The 12,970-nt window shown below is 42.4% G+C and overlaps 1 protein-coding gene across 1 annotated transcript in view; it reads left to right on the top strand.

Moving 5' to 3' along the window:
- Positions 1–7,569, top strand: part of LOC124594622 (Down syndrome cell adhesion molecule-like protein Dscam2) — a 191,172-nt gene extending 183,603 nt beyond the window's left edge. The window contains exon 16 of the mRNA XM_047132994.1: positions 7,440–7,569. Within this exon, the coding sequence (XP_046988950.1) occupies positions 7,440–7,569 (130 nt within the window). The remainder of the gene's footprint in view (positions 1–7,439) is intronic.
- Positions 7,570–12,970: the final 5,401 nt, after the last annotated feature.

Below are 12,970 nucleotides of genomic sequence, written 5' to 3'. Positions count from 1 at the left end.
AAGATTATGCAGCAAATTTCTCGTTTACAACTCACATTTGAATACTGGTTATTTGTCGGGAGATGGTATTGTGAATCACGTAAGAAGAAAAAACATGTGCTAGCATATCCCGAATTTTTTTTTATGTATCCATCCTTTTTGCAGGAGATCTCTGGGACGACGGCCGCTTACTATCGTGCCAAAAAATAAAAACAACTACAGCCGTCCTTATGATTTTATTTTATTTTGTCGCTACCAGTTTCAGCGCTTCCTTGTGTCATCTTCAGGCTGTTTTGATGCGGTACAGCTTGATATGATCCCCATGCATAACCCACCAGTTGCCAGCATTACTGGATACGCAGGTAATTTGTCGGCGCTCCAACCATCCAACAGCCTGAAGATGACGCAATGAAGCGTTGAAACTAGTTGCTACAAAATAAAATAATAAGGACGGCTGTAGGTGTTTTTATTTTTTGGCGCGATATCCCGGAATTCGACAGCAACAGGATTATGGTTTGTCGTGAATGTGGTTCATCGTTCAACGCTATATTATTTTTATTTTTTATTTATTTCTTTAACTGATATGTTAGATCCGTCAGCCCCTCTCTAACATAGGATCAGCGTTTCAGACAAACAGCACATTTTTACATCATAGTTACGTACTAAATAACAATTGTAATATGACAGAAAGTATTGAAATGACATGAGTGTCTGAAGTGGCAGTGTGAGAAAATAATACTGACTATAAATTAATAAAGTTAATAGTGGGAGTACTTGTATTATTGCAGCTGCGGATACTATGAATAATAACAGTAAAAATAATGATGATGACAATGACTATAAGAACAATAATAATATTGGCAGATGTAAGAAGTATTCTTAGGTGTACAAGATAGATGTTTTCTGATATAGTGAGTTTTGGGGATCATAAATGTAAGGAGATTGTATGTGTTTGGAATACGGTAAAAAAAAATGATCTGGTTGGAAATAAGGATGTACAAGAGATACGAGTGCGTGCGGGGACAATGGTTATCATTATTGTTGTTTTAGTTCATGTGTCATTAAGTATCTTCTGAAGCTGCAGATGTTCTTCACTTCTATAACATAATGCGGGAGGTTATTCCAGGGTCGGGTTCCGTCTACTGAGAAGGACTTCGAGAAAGTGGCTGATTGATGGAATGGGACAGAAAAGATTTTGCTGTGATGAGATAAGAATGTTAAGCTCAAGGAGAAATATGAGGGACAACGTTCGTTGATAAGACAGTAGGGAAGACAGAGGGTATGGAATTCTCCGCGCTTGCCTGCACGCAGCCAGAATATCTGTGCGTATCATGGTGAAATATGACCAAAAAAATAAGGAACACAGGCACTCATGACCAGTTCCAGCTGAAGCGGGCTTTCCTAAGAATGTCTTTGCTGGGTAACATCGCTGTAATCAATAACTGGACGTGTAGCTGTTTGTTCAAGTTTCTTTTTCATGTCAAGAGGGAATAGCATTTCATATTTTTTATGGCATGGGAAGATCCTGGTGCGTCCCTGCACGTTGCACTTACGTGCTCAGTCCTATTTAGATTTTCATCTCTTATTACTTCTAGACTGTTTGCTGATGGAGAGAAGTTTTAGGTTAAAGATGGTAGGGATTCCCGACATTTCGGCCTAAATTGCGTGTAACGACGAGCCGGTACCGCTTGGGTTTTGTACGAATCGAACTTGAACCCTATATCCTGCGCCCTTTCCGACAGTTCAAATTGGGTGGTATTGAGATTCTCGACAACTGTCTTCCGGTTTATAGGTTTTGCACTTAGATAACATATAGGTCATCAGCGTAGATGTGGTATTTGCGGATGGGGCAGAACTGATGAGACATTTACGTACAACGAAAAAAGTATAGGACCTAACACCGGACCCTGTGGGAAGCCTGATACTACATTCCTCCACTGTGAATTTGTGGTGCCGGACGTGATGCAGCGCTGGCGATGTGTGAGGTGTAAGCGAAACCATTCCACTGCACTTCGCGAGATTTTTAGGCTGCTAAGTCTGGCAAGTAAAATGTCGAGGTCGACAGTGTTAAAGGTTTTGTTAAAGTCTAAGAAGGGCATGACAGTTGCCTCTTGTGTATTCATGGGAAGCTTTACGTCATGTACTACCTTTATGAAGGCAGATGCTATGCTGCGATATTTACAGAAACCTGAGCGGTATTCATCTAGTAGGTTGATTTTAGTTAGGTAGTGTGCTGACTTCTGGCGGATTATATATTCCAAGGCCTTGGGCAGCGCACGAAGAATTAAAATAGTTCAGTAATTAGAGGGTACTGTGCCAACATCCTTTTAAGATAGTGGCTCGACTAGTCCCTTCTTGCAGGTTGCAGATATCTGTTATAGTCGGCATTAGTGAGTCAATATAAGCTTCATCATTTGGACTGTGATGCCATCGCATCCAGTAGATGCTGATCTGAAAGACATAATGCCTGTTTTGGTCGTATTGCAAGTAATATGCTTCCGATAGAATTTTTCGTCGGTATAGTTTCACCCGCGAAGTAATCAATGAGTCTCGCTTGTGGTTCAATTGTAGTTGTAGGTAATGTTAAGTACCAATTCAGACCTTCAGCTCGGACTGTGGGATCAGCTGCATCTTTTACTTTGCAAATATCATGACAATGCAGTTTCTTTCCATGGGACAGCTGGTTAATTTCTGTTGTCAGTTAATGCATGGACATGCGTGAGTTTTACATTTATCACAGCTTGACTGATCCTGTTCCGCTTCTGCTTGTAAAGAATATAATTTTGGAGCTTTGGGCATAGTTTGCACGCCGATCTGCAGCGTATCTGAGGTTCATGAGCTGTTTTATTTCTTCAACGTGAAGCTTTCGTTCTTACTTATATGGTCTTTAGAAGAGCATATTTTTTATATAGTTGAGTTAGTTTATTACTAAAGCCATGTAGTTTTTTATGTCAGAGAAGCGAATAGAAGACGTTCCGAAATTACTTCTTGCACCTCAGTTACAAGTTCAAGTAAGTTAATTAGTTTGAAGTGTAGGTATGTAGTCAGTTGCGGCTTCTTTCTGAAACTTTTTAGAGCGTACGTCATGAAAATAGACATGGGTGGACATACTAAGTGAAGATATTTGAGAGGCATGAATTAGTCTTGATTGGAAACATATCGATGAGAGTGTGACTACTGTTCATATGATGGTTAGAGGCTAGCTGAAGTAGCGACACGTTTGAAGAAGAATGCATCCGCTCAAATCTCACACTGGAAGGAGTATTTTATAGCAAATTTGTGTTAGTGTCACTACCTATAACTACGTGCTCATATGTCGATTCGAGACTTGAAAGATAAATTTATAGTCAGGCGAAGTTTTCCACTTTATGATCTTTGCAGAGGAGACGTATCAGGTGTTTTTTGATCTCTATGAACATATATTCCACTTGTTTATGTTCATTATCTTTATATATTTCACTTGCTTATCTTCATTATCTCTTTTTGTGTGTAGTAGAGTACGTGGAAAATCAGAGCGTACGTATAGTCCTACTCCACCCCCTCGTTGGTTACATCTGCTGTGCCTTAGAACAAATGTGGAAATTCTTGGTTTGAGCCAAGTCTCCGGCAGAAATATTACATAGACCTCTGAGTCTTGAAATACGTGACGGAACTCGTCGAGATGAGCTGGCAGAGACTGGACATTTGTGTGTGCAATAAGGAGCTTAGTGCACTCACGTGCAGAGATCACAAGGATGTAGCTGCAGGACATTAGCGACTCTGGGTCAGCGACGATGAGAGAACAAAGCATATCGGTGCGCTCTGCGGCAGGAGAGTGGAGGTTCCTGGAAGTAGCAGGTAGCAGGTATCTTCAGGGACTGGCTTTGACAGTGCTCGGTAACAGCCAACTGATGCTATGAACAGAATTTCGCCCAGAAGAGATAGAATAATAGATGCACAACACTACTGAAAACAATTGTTCACGTTGCTCGGTATTCCATAACTGTCATGCAAATACGGAATCCACTGGTAGAGGAAAGCCATACGCAACGCCAAGCAGGATCTCAAAGAGCGAGACGACAGACATATTGTCCGTTAGACCGCACAGATTCATAAAGCCAAATCACTTATACAGCGTCAGGAAATGGGCTTGTTTGTAGCAAAACAGGGATTCTCGTGGACGGCGCGATGACGCCAGGAGCCAAGGACGTAGCCAAAGGGGCGGCTGTGAGGGGGAGGGGTGGGGGGGATAGAGGGGGATGTCCAGGGGCGTCAGATCCCCGTTCCCCTAAGAAACACCTAAAGGAAATTGCACACGACCTAGTTGACCTGTAGTGAATTTTGGAGATATTTTGATTCTCAGTCATACTCGCACTATCGGCGATCGGTCAAGCCTATTTCAGCCAAGACCAGCTGTTAGCCTTGCTTGAGCTCAGTTGTCGTTTCGTTAATCAGTTCAGTCCTTACTGCAGCTGAATTTAATGTGAGTGCTACAATTCATTGTTTTAGTGCTGTATGCTGCTGTGATAGTTTCTAATTACGAATAGCTTTGTAACAAGAAGGAAGAGGGAATATTTTGAGAAGTCCGCTAGCATTATGGTAAGCTAAAACCATGTACACACGGCCATAATAGCCTAATTACCTACATATCAGTTTGATGTTAGCACTGGAGTCGTTATCTAGAAGTTTCTAGAACCCTGCGGTTGCAATATTTCAGTAATTCACAAGGCAGCAGAGCGGTAAAAATCATTATAAATTAAATTAAAATCAGCACGTAAAAATACCCTTAAATTTGTTTGTGTCACCCAAAAATCGCGTCGATCAACAAAAATATCCCAAAAAGGTGATGGCTGCATTTCTTTACAAAAATTTGCTCATCATTCTGTCATCAGTAGGCCAAATGGCAAAATATCACCCATTCTGGTGACCCTGGCGGTACTCAGTTATGAAAACCATTCCCGATACCGAACGATGGGGAGGGGTTTGTGGAGAGCGGAGGAAGTATGTGATGACAACACATTCTATAGCTCGTTCGTTTCTAAAAGATTTTTTCCGCGGGCCGACTGCGCCCTACATCCCCCCATTCCCCTTTCGTCCAAAATATATTTACGCTCTTGTAATACTACAATAACGAAAGCCATCAATTCCACGCACGATTAAATCTAAAAAGGCGGGCATTCATGCACTATCAAATGACTAAACATGCAGAGTTAAAGGACAAATATGAAATGTCAATTTAACCTTTTGTTGTGATGCAGTTTGTTTTATTTTAAAACAGTGTACAACAATCAGGTTTTCCGAATACCTCATCGACTTGGTACAGTTCTGTGTGGTGAGCTCCCTGTATTCGGGAGACGAGGCAGTTTGAATCCCTCTTCTGACAACTCCGAAAATGGTTTTGTGTGGTTTCACATTTTTAATTGAGGCTAATATCAGGGTTGGTCCCTTATCTTAGGGCACGGTCATCTCCTTCCTAATACCTTTCTTTCCTGACAAATTCCAGTTCCCTCAGAGATGCAGCCGCACTGCTTTAATGAAAAGAGCTGCGTCGAAGTCGAGCCGAACACCTCTTAGGTGGCTCCCGACACCAAAATCCGTATGATAAATAAATACTAATCAAAATTTTCCTCATTTAGGGTCATGCATTCCTCTGCTGGGGCATTCGTTGATGCAGGAAATGATCTTTCTTATGGTGCAAGAAGTGGCAGAGACATACTTAAGTGAGAAAATTTGGGAAGGTGTAAAATTCAATAATTCTAGATCCTCTGCATTTTCGCCACCAACTATTCTATCTACTCTGTCGAACAGAGATCTCTTTATTCCAAAAGCCATGTCGGTAATAATCACAGTGCCCCAAAAAATTTGCGCTCCTGCATTGATACTCACTTCCTCAGTTCAAACCCAAACTGAAAGAAGAGTGTAAAATGATCTTGGAGACTGGAGCATGATTTCTTCCTAATGGTTTGCCAAAGGACAGCACTCATAACTAATGACATTGGCTCTCTGCTTGGCAAAATCTCCAATATCCTTTTCGTATAAAGTGACGCAAATTTTCAGGATGAATAAAAAACACGAGTCTTTTTAAGGTCCTCTTTAAAAAATAGGACCCCCTCCTCCTTCGTCAAAATCCTAGCTACGTCGTTGTTGGAGCATCATGGATTGCGTGCACAGCAGCCGTTGCTGTGGCTTCCCTTCGCAACGATACTGAATGCTGACTGGCGCTACGTCACCATTACAGACGAGTCCATGTTCTTCATGCTGTATTACGACGGACCTATCACATCCATACGTGGAGGCTCCGTTGCTAAATTGCATTCAGTATATGGGCCCATAACGTAAGGTGACGGTATGTGCGCCATTCAGTACATAACACGATCACCGTGATTACACATCTGACGTGATGAAGTCGGTGGCTGTGCCCTACCTTCGATGTTTCCCTGATGTTATTTTAACAAGATAATTCAATGCCACATGTTCCCATCACTGTCCTGACCTACGTCGATAAAGACGGTGTCTGAATGCTGCTCTGACCAGTACGTTCTGCAAATCCCTCACCCACTGAAAACATCTGGTCATGGGTTGCTGAGGGCTGATGTTCCACCATTCATCAGCCACCACGGTTGATGAACTCTGACATAGAGTTGAAGCAGCATGGCATGACGTACCCCAGTCATCCAAGCTCAGTTCGATATGAAGCTTAGCTGCCGTGTTAAAACAGCTGTTGCTGCGAGAGATCACAGCTCCCTGTACATAAAGTCGCATACAGTATGCCCCCAAGTCATCTGCAAATCTCATAATGTTTTCTCCCTACTGCAGTTTACAGGCACAGAAAGTGAAATGTTATTTGCTACCCTTCCTGATGTGCCATTTTTAAGTGCCAGTTATGTAATGGGTGTCTGTAAAAAAAACATGATTCCAAAACCCCATATTTATTGATGACAAAATCTTAAAGGATGTAGCTCCACCACACTGGCACAACAACGTATGTCAGTTTCTCAGTGGCACTCTGCCTCAACGCTGGATAGAGAGCACGGGAGCCCGAGACACTGTCCTACACACTTGGCCTCCATGATCGATAGACATGACCCCATGTCATTTTTTCTGGAGATATGTGAAGGAAAGTGTGTTCATCTCTCCTTTACCTTGAAATAAAGATGAAACGAAGAACAGAATAACAATCGCCATAACGTCTGCAAAAGCAGATACACTGGTAAAGTTTATGATGAATGTAGCTATTATCTAAATGTTGCTCGTGCCGCTGCTGATGGACCCATAAGCCATTTGCAGTAGCATAGCTAAAGCTTCAAGATTTTGTAAGTGTTTTGCAATTCATCCAAGTCTGTAGTACTTTTTATCAATAAATATGGAGTTTTGAAATCATGTAATTCTTTTTGAAACACCCTGTATATTCTTATACTGCGTAGCAAATGTTGCATGATTTTGAGGATTGTAAAAATTCTTAAATATGTTGTGTTTTTCAGGATTCTGGATAACGGCAGTCTGTGGATTCATAGCGCCCGCCCAATGGACAAAGGACATTACCTGTGCCAGGCTGCCAATGGATTTGGAATTGGTCTTAGTAAAGTCGTTTACGTCGATGTGAGAGGTTAGTACTGTGCATGTCGGTGTTACAGAAGCGAAATGCTGCTTCCAATCACAATAACGTAAGCAATGAAACTACGATATTGCAGACTCTTAACTGACAGTATGAAGAGGTATTTTCTTTCCTAACGATAATTGTTCCCCTGAAACTACGTTCATTTTGCCAGCAACAATTTCATGGCTAACACGAAACTGACTGATTTTTGTTCTATATTTTTGTGACTTTCACATTTATAAGATACGGCGAAACACAGTTCCCGGTGCTCTTTTTTGATGATAGGTTAACAAGAGCTTTTTACACTCGTTGATGACGCCAGACGAGTGGCGACAACAGGAAGAAAAATGAAGATATGCGGCAAGTGCTACACAATGACAGGTTAACAAAATTTAGAAACATGCTTGGGAACACATGACAAGGACGGATTTAGCCAGAAGAGATACTGTTAAAATATAACTCCAAACAAAATAGAAGAGAGGCTTCACACCAAAAAGAATGTCGTAGAATGAGGATGTGAATAGTTTAATCCTCGATGATAATAACGGAAATTTTGTTCATGAGTCAGTTTTTCCTAAATTTGACTTTGCCATTTGCGAAATATCTGCTTCGAATTCTAAAATGTCGTAATTTACACGTTTCATGATGTCTGTTTCGTTTTGTGGCCTCTTTTTCCGCAGTCGCGGTTGTACAAGTTACGGAAGTTAAATACCGTCTTTGGCTTCTGTAATAAAGTCCAATAAAGACCAAACACGTTTCGCTTTATTCTGAAGCATCTTCAGTGGTTACTGTAACAGTAGAGTTCATCTACATCTACATGGATACTCTGCAAATCACATTTAAGTGCCTGACAGAGTTTTTCTTACAATTTTGGTTTGCTAGGAAACAGTTCTCATACTTTAACTTACTAAGTAAACAATATTAATTATTGTCTATACTTGTGGGGTTTTTTTTCCTTCAGTCCTCATATGTATGTGGTGTGGTACATTTCATCAGACAGCAGTTTCAGTAATTCACGGTTTTGCGTTATGCAGAACCACTCCCATCCTGCTATTTTGCGCCCTTTGTTTGATGTGCGGAATGCGTTCATCTTTCGTTTAGTTTTGGTGATAAATAAATAAATAAAAATACACACACACACACACACACACACACACGCACACACACACACACACACACACACACACACACACACACACACACAGAAACAGCAGATGCTCTCGTTACCACCAAAACCAAATGCATGCCGCACATCGAAACAAAGTGGCCAATATGGTGAGATGGCAGTGACTCTTCACAACTGAAAAACGTGATTATATGCTGTAAGCTGAAATCTGCCACATATGTGTAGTAGAGCGGATCGGATGGTGTAAAAAACAAAAAATCTCGTTTAACGATAATAATTAATCCTGTTTGCAATGGTAACTGAAAGCATGATAACTGCTCATGATGCTAGCAAAACCAAACTTGCAAGACAAACTATAATGTTGTAGTTACCACTGAAGATGCTTTAGAATACAGCGAAACGCGTTTGGTCTTAATTAGACTTTATTACTGTCGCAAAAGACGGTTTTTAACCCACATAACTTGTATTTCCACGTTATTGTTACTTTCTAATATTTTATATTCTATCAATGACATTGCGTGTAATGACAAGAAGCCTCATTAACGTAAATTAAGGTAGCCGCTGTTGGCATCGTGTGCATCATATTATTGAGTGCTACGGCAAGAAACAAAGTACCTAGCCTCTCTAATTTCAAGAGCCTGATGCTAATGGTCCATGCGTTTTTATTTCTTTATGAGTTGTCCCTTTCTTACGCTCTGGGCACAGAACTTACTGGTGAAGTGCAATCTGTGTGTGAGGTGCAATCTGGCCGTTAATGTCTTTGTACGATACGACACTCCAGAAAAGGATGGGCAAGGAAAGAGATCTGGTATACAGCATTTCTCCAGCCTCCTGCAGAATAGCACTTAGATCCAACAGTTTCGTTTATTTGTCGGATATATAGAGGGTGAATCACTTAAAACTTGAATTGCAAATATTGCGGAAATGGAACGTGCTATTGATATGTGGTTTTCACAAAACGTATTGGTATTCACGGGCCCATATTGTCAGGCAATCAACTAATAATAGTTTGAAAGTTTATTTTTTACGCAAACAATTCCTACTGACAACAACAAATTAAAAGTGTGGTAAATTAACATGTTAGTGTTGTTTGTTGCAGGATTGTAGAGCGAGTGGTTTATGAGATATCGTATTTTGAAAATTTCCCACATCTACACTTCTACAATAGCAGTGGAAGCACAGAGTAAAGAACAACATAAGTGCATAAACTAGTTATGTGGTTTCTGACCAGTGACGAGACAGCTGTGTTCAAAATGACCTCCGGTAGCGGCAATATACACTTTTTCTGGTATGCAACGACTGCTGCACACATGCTAGCATTGCAGCTGAGATGTTCGATCAGGCTGCAGTAATACGTTGTTGCATATCGTCGGATGTACGAGGGCAGTTCAATAAGTAATGCAACACATTTTTTTTCTCGGCCAATTTTGGTTGAAAAAACCGGAAATTTCTTGTGGAATATTTTCAAACATTCCCGCTTCGTCTCGTATAGTTTCATTGACTTCCGACAGGTGGCAGCGCTGTACGAAGCTGTTAAAATGGCGTCTGTAACGGATGTGCGTTACAAACAACAGGCAGTGATCGAGTTTCTTTTGGCGGAAAACCAGGGCATCTCAGATATTCATAGGCGCTTGCAGAATGTCTACGGTGATCTGGCAGTGGACAAAAGCACGGTGAGTCGTTAGGCAAAGCGTGTGTCATCATCGCCGCAAGGTCAAGCAAGACTGTCTGATCTCCCGCGTGCGGGCCGGCCGTGCACAGCTGTGACTCCTGCAATGGCGGAGCGTGCGAACACACTCGTTCGAGATGAACGACGGATCACCATCAAACAACTCAGTGCTCAACTTGACATCTCTGTTGGTAGTGCTGTCACAATTGTTCACCAGTTGGGATATTCAAAGGTTTGTTCCCGCTGGGTCCCTCGTTGTCTAACCGAACACCATAAAGAGCAAAGGAGAACCATCTGTGCGGAATTGCTTGCTCGTCATGTGGCTGAGGGTGACAATTTCTTGTCAAAGATTGTTACAGGCGATGAAACATGGGTTCATCACTTCGAACCTGAAACAAAACGGCAATCAATGGAGTGGCGCCACACCCACTCCCCTACCAAAAAAAAGTTTAAAGCCATACCCTCAGCCGGTAAAGTCATGGTTACAGTCTTCTGGGACGCTGAAGGGGTTATTCTGTTCGATGTCCTTCCCCATGGTCAAATGATCAACTCTGAAGTGTATTGTGCTACTCTTCAGAAATTGAAGAAACGACTTCAGCGTGTTCATAGGCACAAAAATCTGAACGACCATCTCCTTCTTCATGACAACGCAAGACCTCACACAAGTCTTCGCACCCGAGAGGAGCTCACAAAACTTCAGTGGACTGTTCTTTCTCATGCACCCTACAGCCCCGATCTCGCACCGTCGGATTTCCATATGTTTGGCCCAATGAAGGACGCAATCCGTGGGAGGCACTACGCGGATGATGAAGAAGTTATTGATGCAGTACGACGTTGGCTCCGACATCGACCAGTGGAATGGTACCGTGCAGGCATACAGGCCCTCATTTCAAGGTGGCGTAAGGCCGTAGCATTGAATGGAGATTACGTTGAAAAATAGTGTTGTGTAGCTAAAAGATTGGGCAATAACCTGGTGTATTTCAATGCTGAATAAAACAACCCCTGTTTCAGAAAAAAAAATGTGTTGCATTACTTATTGAACTGCCCTCGTAGTTGGTATGTCTTTATAGATGGCGTCTTTTAGCTTTCCTCACATAAATCAGTCCACAGACATCAAATCTGGGAAGCGGGCCGGCCAAAAGTATAATTTCTCTGCGTCCAATTCAATGGTTTGGAAGCAATTTGTTACGACACGGTGTAGTATTTCGTGCATTATGGCCTGGGCAGATATCATGTTGATACCACAGGTTCCTCCTAGTCTGCAGAGGAACGGTCTCTAGCATCCGTGGAAGATGGTCGGTTTGGAGGCTACGTTATTTGTGCGCGTTCAGTGTTCCACCCATGAGAAACGGGACTGTGAGGTCATGGTTCACTATCCCACAAGATACGTTTGCACTCCATGGACGCTGACGTTCCATGTGAGGAACTCAACGGGGGTTGTGGACATACCAGTAGTGCACATTTCGGCGGTTTACCTGGCCGTGATCGGTAAATGTGTCTTCACCACCAAACAAGATACATAATACGTCTGACGTATCCTGTCTTAATGCCCTTGTATAAAAGTTAACACGGTTCTCGTAATCGTTTCCATGCATCTCGTGGTGGAGAGAGATGTGATAGGGATGGAACGTATGTCGACGGTGAGTGCATAGGACACTTACCTGACTCATGGCGCTTCCTCGTGAGACTGCGCGGGAAATAACAGGCGGATCAACTGCAACAGCGGCAGGTACATTTATTTCCCCCCTTCTGTCGCCACTTGTATCCTTTTGTTATGGTCTAGGTGTTACACTATCACTTTCACGTACCTGTTTGGTGATAAATAACTGCCGATATGGTTCAAATGGCTCTGAGCACTATGGGACTTAACATCCCGGGTCATCAGTCCCCTAGAACTTAGAACTACTTAAACCTAACTAACCTAAGGACACCACACACATCCTTGCCCGAGGCATGATTCGAACCCTCGACCGTAGCAGTCGCGCGGTTCCGGACTGAAGCGCCTAGAACCGCTCGGCCGGCTACTGCCGAGATGGTAGTCGTGTGTTGGGACATCTTGCCGCACACACCGTACAAGAACGAACTGCATTCTTCCTACACGCTCCATACACAATGAGCATGTCTACTTTTGCTGCATTGTTAAATCCTACTGAACAATCACGACCTACGGTGGTCGGACTGTCGCACACTAGCTGACTACATCTACCTACATCTACATGGATACTCTGCAAATCAAATTTAAGTGCCACCTTCACAATTCCCTATTATTCTAATCTCGTACAGCGCGCGGAAAGAATGAACGCCTATATCTTACCGTACGAGCTCTGATTTCCCTTATTGTATCGTTGTGATCGTTCCGCCCTATGTAGGTCGCTGTCAACAAAATATTTTCGCATTCGGAGGAGAAAGCTGGTGATTGGAATTTCGTGAGAAGATTCCGTCGCAACGAAAAACGCCTTTCTTTTAATGATTTCCAGCCCAAATCCTGTATCATTTCTATGACACTCTCTCCCATATTTCGCGATAATACAAAACGTGCTGCCTTTCTTTGAAGGCTGTGCTCCGTCAGTCCTACCTGGTAAGGATCCCACTCCGCGCAGAAGTGTTCTAAAAGAGGACG

Source organism: Schistocerca americana, chromosome 2 (assembly GCF_021461395.2).
Source record: "Schistocerca americana isolate TAMUIC-IGC-003095 chromosome 2, iqSchAmer2.1, whole genome shotgun sequence".
Lineage (NCBI taxonomy): Eukaryota > Metazoa > Arthropoda > Insecta > Orthoptera > Acrididae > Schistocerca > Schistocerca americana.
The sequence above is the reverse complement of the archived record's forward strand: the minus strand, read 5'-3'. Positions and strand labels throughout refer to the sequence as shown.